At 55.9% G+C, this 26533-nt stretch overlaps 1 protein-coding gene across 1 annotated transcript; it reads right to left on the minus strand.

The window, feature by feature from the left end:
- Nucleotides 1-9213: 9213 nt before the first annotated feature.
- On the minus strand, nucleotides 9214-19750 carry ENO1 (enolase 1; the record flags this gene model as incomplete). The annotated part of the gene is made up of 13 exons (XM_084244059.1): nucleotides 9214-9621; nucleotides 10820-10878; nucleotides 11062-11170; nucleotides 11425-11626; nucleotides 12130-12327; nucleotides 13123-13345; nucleotides 13624-13862; nucleotides 14232-14301; nucleotides 15738-15796; nucleotides 16933-17028; nucleotides 19176-19269; nucleotides 19475-19536; nucleotides 19696-19750. 13 exons carry the CDS (start codon nucleotides 19748-19750, stop codon nucleotides 9552-9554), a joined length of 1536 nt encoding a protein of 511 aa, XP_084100185.1. The 3' UTR covers nucleotides 9214-9551.
- Nucleotides 19751-26533: the final 6783 nt, after the last annotated feature.

Consider the following 26533-nt stretch of genomic DNA (forward strand, 5'->3'; position numbering starts at 1 on the left):
TCAGAGCTAGAGAGGGCATGGCCTTCACCTGGCCTCAAGCAGCTCCCGCCCTCACCCCTGTCCAGTGCCTTCACTCACCCATGATCAAGAAGCAAGTGACAGGGATGGAGAAGAAGCAACCAGTGATAGAGGGAGTGAGCTCTGGCCCCCCAAAGATCTGAACAAATATGTCATGTCCTACCATGAGGGGCCTGGCACATCCTGACCCAGCTCTGACTGCAGCTGGTGTTTGGGGCAGAGTCGCCCCCTTGCACAATACCCTCTACCCCCACCGTGGGCTGACTTGGGTGGCAGAGGGTGGGTGGGAGGCAGCAGATGGGAAACTGAGGGTGGGTCCTCGGGGGTCAAGCTCCCCCAGCAGACACAGGGCGCGCCCCCGAGCAAGAACCCTCTTGGTGACGGGAACAGAAGGCAGGTCAGCTTCCTCTGGACGAGAAATGGTTAATATCTCTGTGCATCTTCTGCTCCATTTTCATATCAGATCGCTGAGTTTACTTTGTGCAGAAAGAGCCATAGGAGCCCCTGCTGTGTTGCCAGGAGGAGGAGGGAGAGGTTGAGCCGGGTAACCGGGGGACAGGGTGGGGAGGTGGGGTGATTTATTCGCTGCCCCAGAAAAACCAGTTTAGAGTTACTGGGAAACAGATGGAGTGTTGGGTCCTCCTGCCTCCTGTGGACCAGGCGGCGAGGAGCTTCCGTGGAGGAAGGTCCCTATGAGGAGGGCAGCAGGCATTACTGGCCCCGTCTGAGCCCGCAGGGCCTAGGGAAGCAGGCCGCCTTGCAGATCTGGCCGGGAGTCCCGGCTACCGGGGTTCCCCGACGCAAGGAGCCACTCCGTCCAGATGCTGCGAACATGTCAGATCCCTTTGCTGAGGCCTGCACAGCAAGAGCAGGGGTGCCACACCCCGTCTGTGCTCGGCCCTGACTGCCCTGAGGCCACCGCGGGAACTCAGGCACCCCCGACACATGGTGGGCCCAAAGTTTCAGAAGTATCGGGACCTTGGGGCACCTGTCCTCTTCTCTGTTTTTGTAAAGGAGGGGACCATGAAGACGGAGACAAGTGGTGCTTCCAGCTGAGGCTCGGAGAGGTTCGGGGACCTGGCCAACAGCACACAGCCGGGAGGTGGCAGGGGTCACAGCCCGAGAGGCTGGGGAGGGCGCTTTGGCTGCCCACCGTCCATTCACTTTCCTCCTCCTAGCAGCATCCGCGTCCTCCTGCAGGAAATGCCTCTTTTCCAATTTTGGGAAGTATTGTTGAGCGAGGCTAATCTGTACCTAGAATTTGGGGCAAACACATGACCAGGCATAACCAGTCAGTGATTCACTTCAAAATGATTGGTTCAAGGATGGGCATGTGACCCAATTCAAGCCAGTGAGAGGCAGGATTAGGATTTGGGATGGAACCATTGAGGGGAAAAAAGTAAAGCCTATTGGGCTAAACATGAGATTTGGGGGCACCAAGCTGAGGAGCCTGCCTGGGGGGTACAGCCAGCACAGAGGATGGTAGAGGGGAGAGGTGGAGAGATACTGAGTCCCAGTGACATTTCTCCATTGCTGGATCCAGCCATACCTGAAGCCACATGCCAATAAACGTCCTTTTTGGTTTAAGGCTCCTTTTTATTTGTGCTACCACTTGCCAGTGAAAAGTCCTGAACCACAGGGACCCCAAATCCATGTCTTTTCTGACACCTCTCGGCCGGCTCATCATATAGGTCCATCCTGGCTCTTCCTGGGTCCTTACTCCAGCCCTCCATTTGTCTCTGCTCGCTTTTAAAATCCAGCCCCTGACCAGGTCCCAGCCCGGGATGGGAGCTCAGTAAATAAGAACCAAGGGGCAGCAGGTGGACAAACGGACTTGGCTCTGCGGTGTTTTCTCCTTTGGATCAAACTAGCTCCAGGGAGCGTGGGAGCCCATACAGGGCTGGGGTGCCCTCCCGCCTCCTCTCCAGGGGCCGCTCACCTCTTCATCCTCCTGGGGAGGCGCGCGCCAGACACAAGTGGGATGGAAGCTCCCTGCTTCCACCAAAGGAGGCAAGAACCCTGGATCCGCCCCATGTGCAAATCTTTATGAGTTTTGCATCTTGTCAACTTTTTAAATTTTTGTCACCCCACAGCTGTTTCCTCACAGTGCTTAGGGAAGACAGAGGAGGAGGAGGAGGAGGAGAAATCCCTGACAGGGACAGGTAGCCGCGGCCGGAGCCGCCTGTGCCCTGTCTGCATGGGTTCCCAGCATCCCTGCTGGTTCACAGCCCGGGTTCACAGGTGACATATTGTTTTTAGCAAGAGGCCACGTGCTGATGACCTGTCACTGGCCTGTGGGCAGTCCCCGAGGGACTCTGCCACCCTTCTGTGCTACCAACCAGGCCACGGGAATGGGATCGGGGGCGGCAGGAGGTCATGGATACTGAGGCCATCCCTGTTATTTTGTGGGAATCTGTTAGGACACAGGGCACCCGAGCAGGCAGCCACACACCTCTTGGGGACTCACACACTTGAGGTCAGTGGTCTGTTTCCACACTTGATTTTGCCAAAAGGCCGAGAGGCTATCAGTGGTGAATTTTCTACTCCAAGCCTGTGTTCTGCCCAGTCTGAGGGCAGTGATGTGATATGGAGACTTGAATTCCGTGTTTGTCAGTGGATGAAGCCGAGCAAGCTGTTTTCTTTCAGGAGGGACCGCAGCCACAGTGGGGCCCCCCAAATCCATAGCCTCCCCAAGGGAGAGTAGGCTCTGCCAGCCTGTGTCTCTGCTGTGGTGTCCTCTCTCTCCAGGGCTCATGTTTCTAGGCTTATGGCAGCACTTTTCTCTGGAAGGTGGCTGGACTGGATGTTGGTGAATAAGGTGAGATCCAACATCCCAAAATCAGGGAAAAGGGGTGACCCAGAGGAGACACCCCAGCATTGGAAGCCTCCCTCCAACCCATCTCAGCTGTCTTTAGCCCCCTCGTGCAGACCAGACATCCACGAACACGGCCTTTTTTTTTTTTTTAAAGGAGAACATTTTTTTTTTTAATAGAGGCATGCTTTATTTATTTATTTATTTGTTCGTTTGTTTCGTTTATACATGCACTGGGTACAGTCAGAAGCGCGGGAGGGCGAGAGAATTCACCAGAGCCAGAGCGGGGAGCAGAGCAGGCAGAAGGACCGAAGGACACTGCTGAGGGGAGCAGCGGGCGGCAGGAGAGGTCTGCGCGCCATGTGGGACCCTCCTCCGGTGGCTGGAGCAGCCGGGGATCGAACCGGCGCCGCAGAGGCCGCAGGCAGCTTCGCAACCCAGCGCTCAACCGCTGCGCCACCGGGGAGGCCCCACGAACACGGCCTTTTGTGGCCTGGGTCAGGGCAGGACTGGACTGTTGGCCAGACACCCACCCCTAGAGACCCCTGCAGTGGCGCTGTCACTGGGGGGTGACACAGTCATATGGGAAAGCCTCAAGGCATGTCTGCCCACAGAGGCCCCCGGGGGGTGGTTTGCTCAGCAGCCCTGGTATCCTTTGGAGCAGGTGCACAAGGACCCACGGGACGATGCCAGGGTGGCCTGGGTGCTGCCCAGAGACCAGCGGCATGCCACCCCCAAGAAGCTCGCAGCCTCCTGGCCCCATTTCCTGGCAACCCCCGAGGCTGCACAGAAGGGCAGGGAGGCACGTCCTTCTGACTTTCTGCCTGTTTCCTTCTCGTGCCCTCTGTCCCTGAAAGACTGAGCAAAAGCCCTCAACAGGCAATGCGTGAGTGGGGGAGGCAAGGGGAGCCCCTCAAAAGTTAAGCACTCAAAGAGTCAGGAAGAGCTTGCTGGGGCCAACCCCCGGCGCTGCGGCCACTCCGGGTGACCAGGCCTCTGAACCACAGCATCTGCGGCGGTCGAGGAGAGCAGGTACGACGAAGACTTGCTGTCCAGGAATTTTCTTTTATCCAATGACGGCTCCATTCATCTCCTTGAGCTTTGCCCAGAACTCTAGGCTGGCTTCACCCTGGCCCTGAGCCCTGGAGAGCCACTGAGTACAGTCAGCTGGGAAGAGCAAACCTGTGCTGGGCAGCTGGGCTGGAGAGATGAGCTGGGTAGCCAGCCAGCTGGCCAGGGCACGGACAGGGCGGAGGCAGAGGGGCGCGGGAGCTCCCACAGTGCCACCTGGTGGCCATGGGGTGACCTCGCCCTCAGGAGGATGGGGGAGGCCCCAGGAGGAAGAGGCGGGAGGAGGAGGGAGGTCATGACATCTTAATGCTCTAAAACAAAGACCCTGGCCAGGGAGCTACCCACAGGGCGCGGCAGACCTCTCCTGACTCCCCGCTGCTCCCCTCAGCGGTGGATTTCAGTAGATCTGCCTGTTCTGCTCCCCACTCTGTCTCTGGTGAGTCCTCTCATCCCCCCACACCTCTGGCCTGTACCCCAGCTCCTGTATGCATAAATAAATCTTAAAAAAATTAAAACAATGCCACCTTCCAACAGCATTTAAGGTGATCTGCTCCTGACTGCTAACGACTTAGATGAAAATGACCCCTTTTCAACAGACTGGATGACTGGGCATCCACTCAATACCCGTGAGGGAAGTGGACCCCAGCGGGTCAAAGACCTAAACGTAAGAGTCAAAACTATTTAACTTTTAGAAGGAAATGTAGGTGTGAATCTCCAAGATCTTGAATCAAGTAATGGCTTCTCCAGTGACACCCAGTGCCACTGAGTAATACTCAAATGACAGCCAAAGCGCGACAAAAGGAAAAAAAAAATTGGACTTCGTCAAAATAAAAAACCTGTGTGCCTTGAAGGACTCTATCAACAAAGTGAGAAACGAACTAGAGAATAGGAGAAAATTTGCAAATTGTCTAAGGAAATCCAGGAAATGCAGAGAAATCTGTAACTCAGCAGACAACAAACAACCCACCCAATTAAAAACTGGGCAAATGATTTGAAAAGACATTTCCCCAAAGAAGATCTACAGATGACCCAGAAACCCGTGAAATATGCCAACATCAATAATCAGCAGGGAAATGCAAATCAAAACCACAGTGAGATACCGCCTCACCTCTACTGGGATGGTTGTAATAAAAAAAAAAAGGGAGGGCCTTCCCGGTGGCGCAGTGGTTGAGCGCTGGGTTGCGAAGCTGCCCGCAGCCTCTGCAGCGCCAGTTCGATCCCCGGCTGCTCCCCGGCCACCGGAGGAGGGTCCCACATGGCGCGCAGACCTCTCCTGCCGCCCGCTGCTCCCCTCAGCAGTGTCCTTCGGTCCTTCTGCCTGCTCTGCTCCCCGCTCTGGCTCTGGTGAGTTCTCTCGCCCTCCTGCGCTTCTGACTGTACCCAGTGCTTGTCTAAATAAATAAATAAATAAATAAATCTTTAAAAAAAAAAAGGGAAATAATTAAAGAGTGTGGGAGAATTAGACCCCTTGAACTACTGTATGTAGGCATGTTGTAAAATGGTGCAGCTGCTGTGGGGTTTTTGAAGGTCCTTAAAAACTTAAACAGAACTACCCCATGACCCAGCAATTCCACAGCTAAGTATGTGCTTCAAAGAGTGGAAAGCAGGAAATCAAGGTCACCGAAGTTCACAGCATTTTATTCACAATCACCAAAAGGTGGACACAACCCAAGTATCTATCAGCAGAGAAATGGATGAACAAAACATGGGGTATGCCCCACATGGACTATTACTCAGTCATTAAACGGAATGAGGTTCAGGCACATAGGACAACATCCATCAACTTTGAAAACACTGCTAAGTGACGTAAGTCAGATGGAAAAAATGACTGTTGCTTGAGTCCCCTTATATGCAATATCAGGCAAATATCAGGCAAATTCAGAGACAGAAAATAGAATAAAAGTTCCCAGAGGTTGGAGGAGAGGATAAGGGAGAGTTAGTGTCTGTAGTTCCTGCTTGGGGTAACAAAAAAAGTTCTGGCAATAGATAATAGTGATGGTCACCGAACACTTTTTTTTTTAAGATTTATTCATTTATGCAGACAAGAACAGGGGTATAGGTCAGAGGTGCGGGGAGGGTGTGAGAGGATTCACCAGAGACAGAGCAGGGAGCAGAAAAGGCAGACAACAGAAATACACAGTGGAGGGGAGCAGCGGGGAGACAGGAGAGGTCTGCTGGGCCATGTGGGTCAGCTCTCTGGCTGGGGATCGAACTTGTGCCGCAGAGGCTGTGGATAGCTTCCTAGTGCTGTGCTTAACTTACCCTTGTGCACCAGGGAGGCCTTCACGGGGCTAGGATTTTGGATGTAGTTAATGTCACTGAATTGTATACATGAAAATGGTGTAATTTGCCACAATTTAAAAAAAAGTGAGGGCATTGTCTTACACAGTAACTTCTCCATAATGGTATCAGGGACCTTAGAGGGCTTTGAGACTCCGGAAGCTGGCCCCCGGAAAGCCTGTGCATGTGCCCCTCAAAATCCAAGCCATGGCGGCAGTTCTGTGGCCAAAGGGGGCCGATGGAAGTGACTGTCACATCAGTCTCAGTGGTGGTGGCTGTGTGCCCGGGCCATGGAGGGCTAATTGCTCCGGAATTAATGTGCTTACTCCTCACCCCTGGGGCGCTGGGGTTTAATTACTGTCTTAGGTCACATATGCAAATGAATCTGCCACCATTCCTGGTCCCAGTGGACAGCAGCCTGCTTACCCAGCCTGCACTTTGCAGCAAGATGGCTGGAGGAAGCAGGGGTGCACCGGCCAGCTGGAGCTCCACAGAGCTGGTGATCCAAACGCGGGCAGGAGGTGCCCGCCACCCTGTTTCTGGATGTAGAGGACTGGGAGAGTCCTTGCTGCCTTAAGACCTGGGGATATCAGTTGTCAACAGCAGAGAGGCCCCGAGGACCTGAGCTCATGGAAACTTGGGGACAGATGATCTTTCTAGAAAAGGAGAGAATTGGGAAGACACAACCAGCAGCGGGCAAGACAGGTGAGGTCTGCCGTGACATGTGGGTATCTCCCCGGCTGGCCAGGATCAAAGCTGCGCTGCAGAGGCTACGGACAGCTTCGCAGGGATGTGCTCAACTGCCTGCGCCACCAAGGAAAACCCAGAAATTTGAACTTCTATATGCAATCTGTTTTTTAACATTTTGACAATTAGAACCTTTAAAAAACCACTGTAGGCTGCCTGGGGCCAAGAGTGGGGTGGGGCTGGGGGGCTGGAAATGTTTTAGTCATGACAGCAGTACCGGCTGCCCAGGGGAATTTGTAAAACACATCCAATCGTACTCTTAGAAGGTACCTGTTACTGATGAATTATTCTCCGTAACACTGGTGAACCTCAGCCTGGCCCAGGGAACGCCTCACCTCCCCCAGAGCTGCCGTGAGCAGTCCACGCCCAATCTCCCCCTCATCTGCTGAATGGCAACCACAAGGGCTTGGTGTGCTCTGGAGACCTTCCCCGCCCCTGCACCGGTTAGGTGAGGGCATCAGCACCTGGTTGTTGATTCATTCGGTTTGGAGTAGAAGCCCGAGCACTGTGGTCTGATTAGGCCCTCTTTGCAGACGGAGACTGCGGCCCTGTTGGCACGGGCAGAGTAGTGTAATCCCACCTGTACCCTCAGCCACTGCCCTGCCTGCCATTGCGGCTGCTTGGGGAGCCGGACTCAGCTCCACCTGCAGGCCCAGCCTGGACAGAAGGGGCCTGGCTCAGCTTTCCCGCCCCATGGCACAGCCCTGTGGGCCGCGTGACAGCCCTCGGTGGCCATCCCCAGCCCGAGCTGCATTCATGGGGAAGTTCACAGGCCTGGCTGCTCCCCACGGCTTCCTCGAGTCCACTTGGTCTGGGCAAGGCCATTCTCATGTATAGCCAAATTTGAGAACCACGCTACTTCAAATTTTCCACTGATTTTTGTTCTAAAGTCAGACATCCAGGAACTTGGGGGTTGGAAGAGAACCACAGATGAACAATGCAAGTTCTGTGGAGAAGCATTTGTAATAGAGGTTGAAATTTTTCGAGAGAAAACCCAAGTCCAGAGACAGTGAACACGTGCTCCCAGATGTTTAAATACCCGAAGCTTGTGTCACCTTGCAGCCCAGAGACAAGAGTTCCACCGCGGCCTCAGATCCCACCACAGATCTGTCAACACGTCTCCCGGCCTGTCCTGCTGCAGACAGGGATGGCCCGGGGCACGTGCCAGAGCAGGCGATGGGCCCTTGGCCGCCGTCCCCAGGGGCCCATACACAGAGGCTCCCACCTGCACTTGGGCTTTAACCCGAGTGATAAATGCTGTTCTCTGCCAGTCACGACGCTGACACTAAACCAAACTGGGAACGTGAGAGCTAACTTTAAATTTGGGATAAATACACGCCCGAGTCAGGCTGTCAGGTTTCCCTCCAGGATCCATTTCCCGGGAAACCAGTCATTACGGCCCAGCAGGGAGAGGGGCCGTGTTAGGACGACGAGGTGAAGCAGGGTTAAGGCACGTGCAGTGCTGACGTGTCTCTGAGACTGAAGTGCTGTTGTTCATATTGTAATGTGGGCATCACCGTGAAGCCAGTTTGCAGACATACTTATAACCCCCATCAGTCAGCTCAAATAATCCTCTGGGATGACCTGGGTGGGCCTGACTGACCAGTTGGGAGGTCTTAAAAGCAGGGCTCGAAGCTCCCTGCAACCCCACCTGTGAAGCAGTGAGTGCCCGAGCAGCTGGTCCTCCTCATCACCCCGACACCGCCCCATGCGCCCCAGACCTGGGTAAGCCCAGCCCCAACCACAGAAGCCAACACCTGCATTTCCCCAAGTGTCCACCAGGGGGACCCCGCTGGTTTCTGAAACATGAAATTGCAGGGGAGACACTACCACCAGATTTCAAGGGGCTGCAGGGTCCTTACCTGTAAAACAGACACTGTCTCGCACGCGAGCCCGTGACTCCTACATGCACTGCCTGGTGCAGCGCCGCCACCTGTGGCTTCTCAGTGTTTGAGTGAAGGTGAGTAAGGGAGCTAAGTTAACCTAAACAGCCCCGCGAGATGCCCCTTTCACCTGTTCCCTGCAGGACCTGCACCCCACTGGCCCAGGACGTCAGCGCTACTCTGTGGTGCCCCCTGGCCTGGACAAGTGGCCAGTATGCCAGGGCCCGAGACATCGTGCTAGCTCGGAGTCTGTGCTTCCTCCCAAGTAAGACGCCCGACCCTGAAGTCACCAGCCCCAGTGGCTTGCCCTTCTGCCACCAAGGACGCCTGACTTCTGCAGTCCTCGGGACACCCGGGCGCACCGAGGGGAGCAGAGACCCCCGACTCGTCCACACACACACGCGCAGTCTTCCTATGGGTCACTGAGATCTTTTATTATGCACAAAACCACCAGGGATCTCGCCTGGGGACATCTCAGGTTTCAACGTGGAAGCTCATGGCCCCATCAAACACTTGGTGGGAGAACAGGGGTTTGGGCCAATCACATGATTACGAGCTGGGCGCCAACAGGTTTACCACGGTCAAGCTGGGCCCGGGCAGCAGCTCTAAGGAAGCGATGAGAACGTCACAGGGGTGGGAGAGGCGGGGGCAGTTAGAGGCCCCGCCAGGACTAGGCGGCAGCAGGAGCAAAGGTCGAAGCAGCTGCTAGTGCCCGGAGGGCTCCGCTCAAGGCCAGGGGCTTACTTGGCCAGGGGGTTTCTGAAGTTCCTGCCGGCAAACTTGGCCTTGCTGCCCAGCTCCTCTTCAATTCTAGGCAAACAGAAAGAGGGGACAAAAGATGAGGTCAAGTCTTACTGCAGCAGGCTCTTCCACCAGAGACCCAGCTGGACACGCATCCTCCCTCCCCCGATGACAGAGGAAAAGAGGGAGGGGAACCCAGCAGTGCGAACTCTGGATCCCGATGCCAAAAAACAGAACAAAACAGAACAGTGCGCCACCACCACCAGGGGAGACAATACACGAGCAGACGTGGAGTTTACAACATGGGATTACAACTCACTCGGGGCACCGCCACAGCAGAGTAGCTATGTTTAAAAATAACAGAGGGGCCTCCCCGGTGGCGCTAGGGGTTGAGAAGCAGCCAACAAAGCTGTCCACAGCCACTGCAGCATGGGTTTGATGCCCGGCTGGGGAGCTGCCCACTTGGCCCAGCAAACCTCTCCTGTCTCCCCGCTGCTCCCCTCAGCAGTGGATTTCAGTCAGTCTGCCTGTTCTGCTCCCTGCTCTGTCTCTGGGGAATCCTCTTACCTGCCCTATACCTCTGGCTTGTGCCGCAGTTTTCTACACAAAAATAAATAATCTTTTATTAAACAATAAAATTCTTGGGGCTCCCTGGTGGTGCAGGGGTTAAGATGCAACCTATGAAGCTATCTGCAGCCTCTGCAGCATTAGTTCGATCCCCAGGCTGGCCAGGGAGCTACCCACATGGCGCAGCAGACCTCTCCTGTCTCCCTGCTGCTCCCCTCAGCAGTGTGTTTCAGTTAGTCTGCCTGTTCTGGTCCCCACTGTCTCTGGTGAATCCTCTCACCCCCTACACCTCTGGCTTGTACCCCAGTTCTTGTATGCATAAAAAAATAAATCTTAAAAAAAAAAAAAAAAAAAGGTTTGTATGTGTGTGTGTGTGTGTGTGGCGGGAGCCTTAACAAATGGATGGTTCTTTTCCATTCCAGACTGGAAATACTAACAAAAAGCCAAGATAGTCCTGGCACCTCCTGAGGACACAAGGCAGGCTACACCGTGCAAGCGCCTGCCCTTCCGCAGCCCTCTCATCTCTCAGAGCCCTGCTCTTCCTCAGCCAGGAAGCAAGAGTGACAGTGTCTGGAGACACCCGGCTCTCTCCTAGTGCTGACCCGCCCTCTCCACGGCAGACAGCACTTAGGGACGGGCTCTGCCAAATGAGCCCCAAATGCACAGCCACTCCCCCCACCCCCGCAGGTGTCCCCTCTACCTGAGGATCTGGTTGTACTTGGCCAGGCGCTCCGACCGGCACGGGGCACCTGTTTTGATCTGAGAGGAGGAAAGAGAGGGCACGTTTGCTTGCAATGCACATGAATCTTTGGGGCATTTCGGACAAGGGAGCAGGGCAGAGACAATGATTTCTGACCCCAGGAAGGAGATTAAAGGGGCACGCTGCACCCTCCCCCCTGAGTTTGGAAAGAACTAGGCGTTTTCATTCCAGGGACCTCTTACCTGCCCAGTGCAGAGCCCCACCACCAGGTCAGCGATGAAGGTGTCCTCAGTCTCCCCGGAGCGGTGAGACACCATGACCCCCCAGCCGTTGGACTGCGCCAGCTTGCACCTGGGAGCCAGGACACGACCCACTCACGACTCGGCACCCTGGCGGGCTCCAAGTTCCCGGGAAGACGAAAGCCCAGCTCACGCCGAACCCACAGCCCCAGGACTGGCATAGCCTCGAGCCATCCCTGAGGGAGGGGTTTACCAGGGGAAACTGGGATGAAGTGGGATTAGGGCCTGTCCCTTGGTGCCAAATTTGAAACCGCCAGTCCCAGAGCAACCTCATCCCAGGCAGGCTGCCCCGGTCGCCCCACTTACGCCTGCAGGGACTCGGTCACGGAGCCGATCTGGTTCACTTTGAGCAGGAGGCAGTTGCAGGACTTCTCGCCCACAGCCTTGGAGATGCGCTTTGGGTTGGTCACCGTGAGGTCATCGCCCACCACCTGGATGCCTGAGGTGGCCGTGAACTTCTGCCAGGCGTCCCAGTCGTCCTGGTCGAAGGGGTCCTCGATGGACACCACTGAGGAAAGGAGAGTGGGTCTCAGTCCAGGGCCTCCTTCCCTGTGCAACCGATTGGCTCCCGCCACAGGCCCATCACCTGCGGGCCCACCCCCTGCAGGCCTGGCACCGCAACGGTGGTCCAAGCTGAGCGCCCTGGAGCAGGATGGAGCCGAGGGCTCAGAGGATGAGGACCCCACCCTGAGCAGTTACCAACTTGGGGTGAAAAACAAGGACTCTGGAGTCTGACTTCCTGGCCTGAATTCTTGCACCACCACTAGCTGAGTGCCCTTGGGCAAGGTTATTAGCCCTCTCTGTGCCTCCATCCCCTCCCCCATGCGAGTTCTGTGGTGCGGAGCCCAGGGGAGCGCCGGCTCACCAGGGCAAGCTGAGACTGCACTTCCACTGGGGGCCGGGACGGGGACAGGGCTGACCACACCCGAACCACGCAGGGCACCCCCGGCTGGCACCAAAGCACCTCTGTGCGCCCCCACCCTCATGCGTGCTTTGCCCTGGAGCTCTTACCTGGGTAGTCCTTGATGAAGGACTTGTACAGGTTGCCCAGCTCGTCAGGTGAGATATACCTGCTGGGGTCGTCAGGTGACTTGAAGTCCAGGTCGTACTTGCCCGAGCGGAAGAACTCGGAGGCGGCCACGTCCATGCCAATGACCACCTTGTCGGTGTAGCCGGCCTTGCCGATGGCGTTCTTCAGCAGCTCCAGGGCTGGAAGAGACCCGCCACCCTGTCAGCTGCAAACGGGCCCCAGGGCCTTAAGGCCAAGAGGCGCTCTGGCCCCACTGTCAGCGCCGATGATTCTAGCTACTTGCTCCCTGTGGAGCAGGAAACCACCCATCACGCTCACAGCCCCCAGCAGGAGCTCCTTCTTGATCCAGGAAAAGGCTTTCAGGAGCAGCTGCGCTGGCCAAGCGCAGGCTGCGATCAGCTTCCAAGAGCAGAGGCTGGGCCAGGGAAGGGGAGCCCCAGCAGTAGGCTCAGGGCAGTGCGGCCCAGAGGAAACCAAGACCTTTAGTGCCTGTTTCGTACCAAAGACCCCAAAACCCGCAGTTCAGCCGTGGAAGGCGCCATAGCAGCAACTGGTCGACCCGAAGCACAGGACGGATGGCTTCCCTCACCGGCTGCCGGGAGGTGGACGCCCTGCTTCTCCCTCTCAAATACGACGCTTTGCTGTCCTCGCACCCCACGGCTGCACCCTGTACCTGGCCCTCACAAACACAGCTGTGCATGCGGATGTCATGCGGCTGAACTACTGACGCAGTCCGGGCGGTCTCAACAAAAGGCGACATCGAGCCTCTCCCTCCCCTTGCTGGGTGCCTCCCCACAGGCCACTCACTCAGCAGTTGAGGGATAAGGGAAACTGGGGGGCCCGCCCCTGCTGGGCACGGACTGCACGCTGATGCTGACGGACAAAGTGGTGGAAAGACTGGAGTCCCCCAAGTGGCAGATGCACCAGGAAGCGGGGGTTGGGCGGCTGCTTGGGGCTACCTCTGGGGGCTTTACCTTCTTTATTCTCCAGGATGTTGGGCGCGAAGCCACCTTCATCCCCCACGTTGGTGGCATCTTTCCCGTATTTCTCCTTGATGACGTTCTTCAGGTTGTGGTAAACTTCTGCTCCGATGCGCATGGCTTCCTTGAAGTTTGTGGCCCCCACGGGGAGGATCATGAACTCCTGCATGGCCAGCTTGTTGCCGGCGTGAGAGCCGCCGTTGATGACGTTGAAGGCCTGAGGAGAGACGGTGAAGTTCAGTGCCCACCCAGGCCCGCTCACAGAGGGGCAGCGTGGCTGTGCGCTACCCAGTCCCGCCCGGTATCCTCAGCGCTGCGCTATCTTGGTGAACCAGATAAGTGTGACTTCCACCTCCTGAGCACAAGCGCAGGACGTAGACACGGGGAGGTGGGTGACCTGCGCGAGAGACCCCCAGCGCTGGCTCGGACCCGCCCTGCTCCCACGAGACAGCTAACACCCCCCACTTCTCACCCGGAGCCGCAGACGGCACTCACCGGAACGGGCAGGATGACTTCGGAGTTGCCAGCCAAGTCCGCGATGTGGCGGTATAGGGGCACCCCCTTCTCCACAGCGCCAGCCTTGCAGACAGCCAGGGACACTCCCAGAATGGCGTTGGCACCGAATTTAGCTAAACCAGACCAGACAAGACCGGACCAGAATTGAATGTGTTTCTTACTCACCAACCTTCCTTCCGCAGGCCGTCCTGCCCGTAAAGCCACACCGGGGGCCTGTGCTCTGGAGAGTTGTGTCTCAACCTATCTACCTTCCGCATTCAAGCTCGACATGCAAAGACACACCACGTGGATGCTTCTGTCCTTCCCCCCAAAAGCAAGCCCCTTCTCTGGTCTACGAGGGCTGGGCAAATCCCATAAAAATGCTTGATTCACCACAGAAAACAATCCTACTCTGAAGAGAGAACACTGTCACCTGGAGGGGCTCCTCACATTAACAAGTGTGACTGGGGCGAGGCGAGGGTTCAAGAAGAGCCCACAGGGGGTCACGGGCCACCCCTGGGGTCACACGTCCTCTCCCCGAATCACCCCAGAGGGCTTGGGTGGCCCCACCACAGTGCTCCCCGCAAGGCCCCACCTCGGCTACTCACACTTGTTTTCTGTCCCATCCATCTCGATCATCAGCTTGTCGATCTTCTCCTGCTCCACAACGTTCAGCTTCTAGGCGGGGGAGGGAAGGAAGACACACTCTAAGGGGAGGCAAGTGGGCAGGTCCTTTGCACCCACCCCAGGACCCATGAAGCTGAGGACTGTGCAAAGTCCAAGTCTGTTTTGAATCATACACTTGTTTTGCAGGCAGAAATAAGTAAATAAAAATAAAATGAATTTAAAAAGGGGGCCAAGGTGGCAAGCCAGAGACTGCCTTGATTCTCACAGCTCCAGGCGAAAGAGCCCACAGGACGTGTCCACGTCTGAGCTCCACTGGACAGAAGAGAGCTGCCCGGGACAGGCTAAGTAAGGCCTGAGACCACAGCAGCCTGCTTGGGGCAGGAACAGCTGTGCACTGGCGCCAGCGGGCGCAGCTCCACAGCTGAGGCAGGCTCCCCTCCCCCGCCCTCAGTGCCAGCATGCACCACGGGACAGGAGACGGCGGCTGCGCAGCCCAACATGAGCAGAATTTTCACTGAGCAATCAGTGAGCATGTGGGGTGGGATCATAAATAAAGCTGGTGTCTTGAAAACAGGCTCAAAGTGATGAACACAAGTTCGTGTTACCGTGAGACTCCCTGATAGGCCCGCAGCAGTTATTACCCATGTAGACACACGTATCATTTAAATGAAAACGAAAGAACGAAATGAAGGCTGTGTGCATCTTTGGAAAAATTTAGTAGCCACGCACGCAGACGGCTTCAGGGGAACACGTCACAAGTTAGGTTGAAGGATGTTTTCCCCAAGAGATTAAAAAAAATACCACAGGAGGCCTCATTCATTGCACTGGCCACAGCGGGCATGGGCACCAGCGTGTACAGAGGGCCCAGGAGACCCGCGTGGAGGCGGGTGCCGGCAGAGCAGCGAGACGCTTTGCCGGGGACCCATCAGGCATGGAGCACCACAGACTGCACAAAGCCAGGCTGCAGCAGCAACTGTGGACAGAGACGACAGGCGCCACGTGCAGCCGCTGGCTGACACGGACAGGACAAGTGGGGTGAGGACAGCAGGTGAGGGGCTCTGGCCTTAAGAAAGGTCTCTGGACAATCATTCTCATGCTCCAAAGGGTCCCCAAGGCCTCAGTTATGTAGGGTGGGGACCAGGGGAGGAAGCGAGACAAAAATCAGCATCACTTTCATCTGTTTGACCTCATGAGGCTCCAAGGAAGATTTTACGGAACAGAGTGTGGCTGCTTCGTTCCCTGAAGGTCAAGGTAATTGGAGGGGACAGCCAAGGCTGAGATGACCTTCCACCCCGGTCGTACTGCACGTGCAGTGACATGCAGACAGGCAGGCAGGCAGGGCGGTTAGAAAAGATGATCACGCTCACGCAGGACTGGGAGTCCACGCAGCTTAGCTCTCAGAGTGAGCTCTTCCCAGCAGGACAGCCCCGGCCGGGAGGCACCAGGACGGCACGAATGTACATTAGTGATCGGGAGGCAGGTCCTACCTTGCTAATCAGGGCAGGCGCAATAGTTTTATTGATGTGCTCAACAGCCTTTGAGACACCTAGAAGGAACAATTACCGATTACTGATGTGCACAGCCAAGGGCCCGAGCCGCGAGGCCAGAGGAGCCACTGGAGACCAAGTCCAGGCCTCAGAGGCCTGAACTGGCAGTGCACCCCCTTTACGGCCCCTTCTCCCTCTCACCCCTAATTGGAGGGCATCTGGCCCAGTCTGAGCGCTCTGACCCAGGACCCCCGGGTTAGAACCACACAGAGCAACCATCTTAGAACATCCGAGGGAAGTTAGTTGGCAAGACCATGCACTGGCACAGCAGCTGCAGAAACCACAGCACGTGACACGTTACCTGTGTGCACAAGGCAGGTGCCAGGAACTCATTAATATACTTAACGGGCCTGGAGACACCTGACCAGCAGGTTAACAGAGAAGGAAGATACACTCAGGAGAGAACAGACCAGAGGATGCTGACAGAAAGGGAGGTGTGGGAGGGGAAACAGGCAGGGAGCACCGGATCCCCCTCGCCCCAGCAGGCCGAGTGCCCGGGCTCAGGGGCTGTGGGCAGCTCTCCAGTGGGACTGGACACATGCCCACTTCAGCATGACCGGTGCAGCTGTCCCTTGTTTCCAGCCTTCACCTTCACCTCCTCTCCTGCAGCCTTCACACCTTTTACCTAATCCCCACTTCCTCCCCCCTCAAAACCACAGAAATACTGGACATCTGTTTGTGCCCCATGGCCCTTTGGGACAAAATATAGCAAGCTTTTAGGAACTGATGTCAGCCTCCACCTACGGAGGGGCACCCAGCACCAACGGGAACAGGTCTCTCTGCCAGCTTGGCCTCAGGGGCGCTTCTGTGATCGACAAAAATGCCAAGGTCAAGCTGCAAGGACTGGCCTGCAGGTCACCACCAAAGTGAGCCAGCAGCCAGGCCTCCAGAGCCCTCTGGAGGGTGGCAAGGCTTGCTTCAGTATCTGTGAATGTGTCTTTTGGCTGTAAGGCCCCTGGCTTAGCCAGAGGTTTTGGACAGACTGTGACAGGGTAACAGTAAAACTCTGGTCCAAGTTTACCAGTGTGGAGACCCTGGACTCAACTCCTCCAGGGGCAGACTGCGGCTTGCCATCAGCACCCCGGGGCGCACAGGAGTGAAGGACAGGGAGTGGCAGGCCGCGCCCCACCCTTACCTTTCCCCAGGTAGCGTGTCTTGTCGTTGTCACGGAGTTCAAGGGCCTCATAGATGCCAGTGGAGGCGCCGCTGGGCACAGCAGCTCTGAAGAGACCTGGACATTGAGGGGGGAACAACGGAACCATTAAGGAACAGAATGGGAACCAAGCCCAGCCTCCTTCCTGCCAGGCTCACAGACGGCAGCACTGAGGATGCTGCTGCGGCCTCCCAGCTGGGAGACCAGGCCTGTTCTGCCTGCCTTTCACATTCTCAAGACTCTGCTGGGCAGATGCTTCTCCTGTAGCCACGGCGATGTGTTTCTCTAGTTTAAAGATGTGCACAGGTCACCTGGGAACTCGTTACCGCGCAATCTGCCCTCTAACAAGCTCCCAAGTGGCTGCAGTTGGTATGTGGGCCACCCCCAGCAGCACCACCCATCAGAAACACAAGCTGCTGCTTATGGGATTTTTTTCCAGTAGCTTCCAGGAAACGCAGCATTAAAAATGCTCCCTCCCCCAAGTCACCCTGGACAGCTGAGAGCGGGCTGCTGGCTTTCGGGTCTTCAGTGTTCTGCTGGCTCAAAAGAAAGAGCAACAGCTCACTCATTAATTTATCGAGAGTATTTTGGGCCTTTTCACTGCATAATAGATAACCGGAAAATGGGACCCACTAAAGGGAAAAAAGAAAATGAAGATCCAGGCTTTAATAACACCAGGACACAGTTAAACAGAGAAGCGTTCAGTCTTACAGAGACAGAAACCAATTCTCTGGCTGAAGCTTCACTGCTTACTGGTTTGTCTCTATAAGGCCAATATTGGAGGACAGAGTCCAGAAAGACACTGCAGCAATCTGGTTACATGGGGGTAGACAGGTTTAGGGGAACAGGAAGGGATATCCCCCTGCGACGTGTGTGGCTAGGCAGGCAAATGCACTAAGAGCAGCTCCAGCAGGCACTGTAATCAGAAGTCCTTGGAGCAGGGCTGTAGCGCTCAGCCACACGGCAGGGCACGCTTTCCTCCTGAACAGGCCCCAGACCTGGCGAAACAAACTAAGAGTACCTGGGAGTAAACCTCAGATTTGGGGTGGTTGTGTGCCGAAGCAGGTTCGACTCTGGCGGGGATGTAGGCAGTGGGGGAGGCTGTGCCTGATTGGGACAGGAGTCTGTGGGTTTCTTTCCATTTTGCTGTGAACTTTAAACTACTCTAAAAAGAAATTCTGTGAAAGGAGTGATGAAAGCTCTTAACAAATCAATTTCACGTTTTGTGAAAAAGACTGAGACACTTGAAAGTTCCACTCATTAAAATTTCAAAAAATATTAATTCTAGTCATTTTCAAGTGTTTCAGACAATAGCCCACTCCCAACCATCTTCAGTGTCTATGGCCTTTTTGGGTTTTTCAAAGTCTGTTAATTTGCAAACAGAAAGCAGCAAGGCTGCCAGGCTTCCCCTGTGACCCCAGGTGCTCCCCACTAAGTGTGTACTCAGCAGTAACCACCAGCAGACAGGTCAACTTTTGCCCATTTATGCCCAATGAATGAAGTCCACAGTCAAGGAGTCTTCTTTTGGGGGAGGGTGGGGCCCGGCCAGGCCTGTGATTCAGAGCCATGACTCAGCTCTGCCAGGCAAGTCTCCCGCACACTGGGTGGATTCTGCCTTCCCCAGCCTCACCCAGGCCCATTTAGAAAATAGCCAAGGAGCTGGAGGCAACAGAGTTAGGGAGACAGTGGGTTTTTCTTAAAAGGAGAGCAGTTTTAAGAGCCCCCACTCTGTTCTGTTTTTATAAGAGCAAACTCCTGGGGGGCAGGGGGAGAGGGACAGGAGCCTCTGGAATTTCCCAACACCCACCCAGATGTAGAAACTGGCCCCTTTCCTGGTAGAATGTGACTTCCAGAAGCAGAAAGGGTGTCGTATTTACAGTGTACTCCCCTAATCTCTCACTCTCCCAGGGGACCAAGCTCCATCCCACCACACCTGCTAATCTGCCAGACAAAGGACAGCTGGTCCTTTCAGGAACAAGGTGTCACCTTACTTCCCTGCCTGTCTCACTGACCTAGGAGCCAACTGTTGCTTTAAACACCATGCAGTAGCACCCCAAGGACACCAGGCCTTAGCCCCACCCCATCAGGAGAGCAGCCCATCAGCTCATGCAGCTCTGAAAGAATTTCGTAAGCCCGACTTCTCATCTAAGATCATTGAGACAGTTAAAAAAATGGGGGGAGGGGGAGGAGTAGTGGTTGGAACTAGAGGAACACGGGACACATACCTTTTGCCGTGCTGAGGTCAACCTCCACGGTGGGGTTCCCACGAGAGTCAAAGATCTCTCTGGCGTGGATCTTGAGGATAGACATGGTGGCTGGCTGTGGGGAAAAGCAATTCGTGTTCACCACACAAGAGAATGCAGGCCTAGACCAGTCACTTGGGGGGTAGAAAGTTGTAGGAGCTGCTCCCTAAAGCTGCTTGAGTCCAGGTCTGCACAGCCTCAAGAGACAAGAAAGCCCCACATGGAAGAAATGGAGCCCGGCAGGATGGCCGGGAGGTGGGGCCTGCAATGGTCCACCTCACTGGGTAACAAAGGATGCCCAGGGAGGGCAGCAAGAGGACATGAAGGTCATAGGCAGAACCACCTAAAAACAGGGGGATTGGTATTTGGGAGATCCGGAGGAGAACGTGGTTTGCAGTGGAAGAAGGAGCTACAGGTTTAACACCTCACTCATCAAGTTAAGCTGAGGTGGCAGTGGGGGAGGGGGGTTCCGCCCAGACACAGGACACAGGCTCAGGCTTGCGGTCAGCAGGGTTGAGCTGGGAGGCCGGGAGTGACCCAGGTTCTATGTCCGCCATTTCAGGTCTTCAGACCCCACAGTGCTTGGGGGTCTTATCAATGATATTTAACTCATGTCTTTCAAAGGGCATTTTACCCCATTTAAAAAAAATATGAAATGTCGTGATTGGTAGAGGAGATTCTATCTTTGAAAGCCAGCTACTCCAGGGGAAAAGTGTCCTTTGAAAACACCTTTTTAAAGATTTATTTATACAAGAACCGGGGTACAGGGGGCGACACAGGAGAGATCTGCTGCGCCATGTGGGATTCTCGCAGGCCAGGATCGAACACGTGCTGCAGAGGCTGCGGGCAGCTTCACAGTGCAGCGATCCACCGCCTGCGCCGCCAGGGAGGCCCCAAAACACCTTTTTAAAAAAAACCCAAAGCAAAAACACCTGGTGGGGGATCTGACCGTTACTTCAATTAAAAAAAAAAATTAAAAAGAGAAAAAGAGCCGCAGCTCCAAAGAGCAAATCCTCAGGGCAAGCCCCTCGCTTTGGGAGGATAGGGGGAGGCAGGACTCCCAAGGAAAACACCACTTGAACAACTTGGGGACCCGAAGTGGACGAGAGAACTGACTTAGTGGTCAGAAGCCACCCTCTAGTCGGGCTCCCCTCCAAAAATCTTCTCTGGAATGTTCTGAAGCAGCAAGTGGCATCATATTCTTTTATAAGTTTCAAAATTAGATACCGAGGTCACTCCTGTGGCTTCCTTGTCTATGCAACAATGGAGTTTGAGGCACTGGCCATTCAAAGGGCACCTAGTTCTTATCTATCATTTGCAAATAGTCAAATCTGCTTAAACAAACTTTTGGTGCAAAAATGTTTAGTTTCGGCAAACTGGCCGTCCCGAGTCATTACGGTTCGCGGGGCAGGGACGGGGGCCAGGCTGGTGCAGGAGCTCACAGCCCGAGCCCGCAGCAGGGCAGCACAGTGGACCTCGCGGCAGGGGCCTAGGTGCGCCGGGAGGCGGGTCACCCCTAAACCACCCGCGGGGGGAGCAGCCAACAAGCAGCTTTCCTAAAAGGCATCCCTTTCCTGTGCGCTCCGGCCCCGGGCGAGGCCGCCTGCAGGGCAGCTTCCAGAACAGGCATCTTCCGAGGTCAGATCAGTCACCCCCCGAGGTCAGATCAGTCACCCCTTATTCCAGGGCGGCCACGGGCGGACCCCCGGAGCCGCAGGCCGAGGGCCACGAGCGGGAGGCCGGGGCGGCCTCTGGACGGCCCTCCTTTCCCCGCCCCTTCCTCCATTTTAGTGAGGGCCCGGCCGGCGGAGCAGCGGGGGGCTGGCAGCGCTCCCCCAGACCCCCACGGCCGCGCCCGCCGCGGGCGGCCCGCGAGCCCCCCCAGGACAGTTAGGCGGCCCCGCCGCGGGTCACCTGGCGGCCGGCACCGGCCCCCGCCTCGGGCCGCGGGCGTTTGGTCCTGGGAGCCCGGCTGGGACGAGCCGGCGGGGCCCGGACCCCCGAACCTCCCCCCGCACCCCGTCTTCCCAGAGGTGCCACAGCCCCGGCGCGGGCCCCCCCGCGGGCCTGCCAGGGCGCTCGCTCGGCAGCGCTTCCCGAGCTTACGTGGCCGCCGGAGGTCGTCGCCCGGGAGAGAAGCAGCGGGGGCAGCGGACACCGCGGGCGAGCGCCGAGCGGAGAGACGGGGAGCGCCGAGTGCCCCGACTTCCTGCCGGGCCCGGGAGGCCCCGCCGCTGGCCCGCCCGGGGCCCGCCCCCGCCGCGCCGCCTCGCCCGGCCATTGGCCCGGCGCGCCGTCACTCAGCCCCTCCGGCGGGGGCGGGGCCCAGGCCGCCGGCGCCAGGAGGGCGGGGCGAGGGCCTGGGGGGCGCCGCGCGGGGATGGGGGCCCCGGCTTCCCCGCGACTGTGAGGGGTGCGGCCCCCCCCGCGACCCGGCGGCCCGCCCCGCGTTGGGCCCCGCGGCGAGGGGGCGCCAGGACAGCGGCGCCCCCAGAGAGGGGCGGGGCGGCGCGGCCGGCATGAGCGCTCGGGGCGCCGTCACGTACTCCGTGTCCCGCACGCACGCGGCGTCGCCGGCGCCACGTCCGGCCCGACCTTGGGGACGACCTTCGCGGCCCGCCCCCCGCGCCCCCCGCGCCGCCCGCGCGGCCCGAGACCCCGGCGGACGTTGGCCCCGCGCGCCCGGCCGGCTCCCGGGCCGAGGGCGGCGGGCCGCGTGCCGGGGCCTCGAGCGTCCGGCCGCGCCCCGCGCCGCCCCAGGGTGACCCCAAGGCCCCTTCGCCCTTGGGAGCCGGCCCGGGTGACAAAGGCAGCGCCTGGTCCTCCACCTGCAGCGAGGGCCGGGGGCGCCCGGCTTCACTCACTGCGGGTCCCCGGGGAGGGGCCGCCCGGCCCCCCTGCCCCGCCGGGAACAGCGGATCCGCCCGGATTCCTGCGAACCACACCGGCCGCCATTTGGGATTGGAATGCCACGTGCACCCCGGGGGAGCCTCAGAACCCCAAATCTAACACTCTGCATTAGTCTGGCAAAAGGAAAACAGCAAAGGGTGGGGGCCGTGAAAATGGGCGCTGCAGAACCCACCCCCCACTCCAAGGGAGGACTGAGGGCTTTTGTTAGAATTTTGTTTTCTCTGCATTCCTTTTTTTTTATTTTGTGGGCCCCTCGCCGGCGGCCGGGGAACCAACCGGCGCTGCAGAGGCTGCGGGCAGCCTGCCTTCCTCTTGACATGTAGGTCAGAGCGAAAACAATGGCGAACATCCACACTGCGGGGCAGAGATTCATATCTGTATTTGTGTTTATTATTTTCTTTTCGTCCCTGCTGCAGATACTGCTTTTCTTCCTTAGCTCCTACTATTAGGTTTCCAAGGCTTTGGGTAAAGATTAAGGTCTACTGTGTTTATGGTTTTGCTCCCCATGGATTAAGAAGCAATAACTTTGGGACTAAATTCAGCCAAAAAACCCAAGGAAATTGTAAAATGTTATACTTAAACGTTATATGAATTTTGCAAGCAGAGCTTGTGATTTCACCAGCAACACACTGACGGTCCTGGCTGCCTAATACCAAGATCCCGGCTCCATGACTCAGCAACTGAATCAACAGCCAGCATCTCCCCAGAGCTTGAGAACTCCCTGGAAATCAGACCCTGGGAGCGCTTATATTTCAGAGCAGTTCTAAGGCGTGGCCCTTGACAGGGCTCCAAAACAATCTCTCATTTTACATTAAAAGGGTTACATAGATAAAGATAGGAAGACTGGGCTCTTATAACTGCTCTCTGGCCAGAACCTGGGACTCTTGTAGGAAATCAAATGCAGAACACCATCCCAGGCAGCTGCTGTTGGGAGATTTTTGGAAGCCACAGCACAGCTTCTGAGCCAGCCCTTCAACCTCAAATTGTGGCTCCAATGTTAATCATTACCAGAGATGCCCTCAAATCTTTTCCAAAATTTACAGGCTGCCAAATGCCCTCCCGGTCCCAGCAGCTACTGAGCCTTCATTTGTTCACCATGGGGGTCACATTTGCTTTGCTGTCCAGTGCCGGGATATGTACTTGTTGAGGGGGAGAATACATGAGCCCCAAATATCCCACTTTGGCGGGTGAATTATTTTGAGCTGAAGGTAATCAATGTGTAATAGACACAGGAAGACTCGCTTTTACCTCTCCTTTAATTGCCTAGAAGAAGTTAGCCAGGGGGCCTCTGCATAACTTGGGGGACAATTGTCCTTCCCATCTTCCTCACTTTTGAGGTCCCAGACTTCTACCCTCTCTCTCTTTAGCTCAGGAGGGCACATAAGTCCCCACTGCCTGGCTGTCTTTGGGTCTCACCTTTCCCGGACAGGAAAAATGAAATTTGTTTTTCTCCTGTCAGTTTTTCCATGTGAATGCAGTGATTAGACCAGCCAAATAACCTAGAAGGGAAGAAGGGAGTTTTCTGGCCCTGCCCTTGTTACAGTTATTATGTAGCACTGAGGGTAGGCTGGTTGAGCAATTGTGCTGCAGCCGCAGGTCAGAGGCAAGGGTTGACCTTGGACAGGAAGGGGAAATGAATGTCCAATGGTTCATCAGACCGTACTGGGAAGCACAGCAGGTCGTGCATGCTTGTAAGATATTTGCAGGCAGACACCAGGATTGAGGAAAGGTGACTCTGCAGCAGCCTATAACCCCTCTCCACCACCCCGCCATTACTGATTCGATCCTTGGTATGTGTACCTGTAATGGCAGGAGGACACGGAGCAGGATCTCTCTGATTCCAGCAGACGGGTGAAGGAGGAGTACTGGCGCCCTCAGTGGCTTTTGCAGGCTTTTATTGGGATTTACCAGGTACACAGCAGGCAGGGGTGCTGGGGGGCTGGAAGGCTGGCAGGCCTCCCAGCCCCCAGCAAGTCTTCACTCTGTCTGGGCTCTCCGGTGTTCTCTGCTTCCCTCTACTTCTCTGCTCTCCTGTGGTTCTGCTTCTCTCATGGTTCTACTGGCGTCCCCGTGACACTGCCCTTATAAGCCCAGTCTCTCAGCACAGGTGTTTCCACTTACGCATGCCCACACCCTACTCCAGGTGCCGCCATCAGGCATGCGTTCAGGACCACAAGGATCCATCATCTATCCTAATGGTGGGAGGGCAGAAAAGCCTGATATTTACTTACCCTACAGTACCCCTGGTTGAAAACTGCTGATCAGCTGAAAAATTGGCATACCTCTCTCTGTTGGAAGGTGGGAAACTTCAGGGTTGGATGAGCAATCCAAGGAGGTATGAAATCAGATGAGAGCTGAAGACTTCATAATGGACCCTTTTTTTGTGTGTTTTTCACAAAGTATTTCACATCTACCAAAGACTACATACACTGTAGCCTATTACAGTGACATGAACATTTGTAATCCCAACACCAGCTTAAGAAATGGGATATTGTAATGGCAGGAAGGGCACAGGGCAGGTTTTCTATGATTCTATGCAGACGGGGTGGAGGAGGAGAGCGTCCTGGAGCCCTCAGTGGCTTTTCAGGCTTTAATTGGGATTTACCAGGCACATGGCAGGCGGGGTGCTGGGGGGCCGGGAGGCTGGCAGGCCTCCCAGCCCTCAGCAAGTCTTCACTCTGTCTGGGCTCTCCAGCCTCCTCTCTGCTTCTCTGCTTCTTCTGTTCGTCCGCTCTCTCATTCGTTTTCCTGTTTTGTTCCACTGGCGTCCCCGTGACGCCGCCCTTAAAAGCCCAGTCTCAGCCCAGGTGAATCCCCTCTACCTGTGCCCACACCCCACTCCAGGTGCCCGCCATCAGGCATGTGTTCGGGACCTCAAGGATCCATCATCCATCCTAATGGCGGGAGGGCAGAAAAGCCTGATGCTTTTTACCTCACCCTACAGACATCTACAGTGTGCTAGGGTCCCTTGTGTCTTTCTCTCTAGCCCCCAAAGTAAACTACTATCCTAAATTTTGCCTTTATTACTGCCTTGCTTTTCTTTATGGTTTTAAAATAAATTTTTGCACTTTACAAAAATGGCATCATACTGTTTGTAACCTTAGCTACAATTTTTTGGTGAGCTAACCGTTTGAGAGCTTTACCCCTCTACCTGTAGATGGTTCATTTTTTAGTACTGATAGTATTCCATTGCGTGAATGTCATTGTTCTTGTTAATGTTTGTTGGAATTGTTTCCTGGTTCTTTTTTTTTCCCAAAGATTTATTTATTTATTTATACAAGCACTGGGTACAGTCAGAAGCGCAGGAGGGTGAGAGAATTCACTAGAGCCAGAGCGGGGAGCAGAGCAGGCAGAAGGACCGAGGTACACTGCTGAGGGGAGCAGCGGGTGGCAGGAGAGGCCTGTGCGCTGTGTGGGACCCTTGCCCAGTGGCCGGGGAGCAGCCGGGGATTGAACCGGCGCTGTAGAGGCTGCAGGCAGCTTCGCAACCCAGCGCTCAACCGCTGCGCACCGGGGAGGCCCTGTTTCCTGGTTCTTCTTAATACCAACAATGCTGCTATGGATTTTGTTGGCGATATCTCCTGAGCACAGGTCTAAGAGTTCCTTGAAGACCTATACCTGGGACATACACCTGGACATGGGATTCCTGGGTTATAGGTATCAAAGCATCTATCGTTGTGTTCTGTTATCTCTGTTTCTCTAAGCACTTCCACCACCAGTGAATATGAATTCTGATTTGGTTTGGAAAAAAATAAAATTCAGCTCTTGTAATTTTTTCCTGGAAAGTTGTTTGATTCTCGATTTATCACCTTTTCTAAGTCCCTCTCTTAAAGAAACCCTGATATCCTGTCTGTAGATTGCAGTCGACCTTTGATTTTATAATGCCTCCCTCTTAGGCTGCCCACTGTCAATGGGCGCCTTCCCAGCCTTCTTGAAAGCTGACGTCCACAAAGTCTGCTGTAGGACTGGGCAAGGCCTAAGTTGGGGGAGGCAGAACACTAGGGTTTCTGATCAGTCGATGTATGGAGGGCTTTTACAAGGAGTGTCCAAAGAGGGGAATTCAAGTAACAATCTCCAGGGGAGCCAGGAAGCAAGGAACAAAGCAAGGAACAGGTACCCTGCAAGCAGCGTTCCCCTGGAGGAACCAATGAAGGGAGGCAATTGTGGCCCAAGGAGGCTCGGCACCAGCAGGAGAAACTCAGTCCAAGCTGGCAAGAGATCAAAGTATCCAGATGTGAAAGAGCTGGGGGGGGGGGGGGGGAGCGGGGGGGGGGTGGTGCCTGGGCCTCAGCTCCTCATCTCTGAAATGGGTGGGTGGTGCTGACCCCGGGAGGCGCCTGGCAGACAGCCTTAGGAGGGCCTTCATCAGTGTGGGAACCTGCTTCTAGCTGGGATGGGAGCCTGCAAGCTACTGCTTTCTCCAGATGGCT

The sequence above is a fragment of the Talpa europaea genome (assembly GCF_964194135.1).
Source record: "Talpa europaea genome assembly, chromosome: 9".
NCBI lineage: Eukaryota > Metazoa > Chordata > Mammalia > Eulipotyphla > Talpidae > Talpa > Talpa europaea.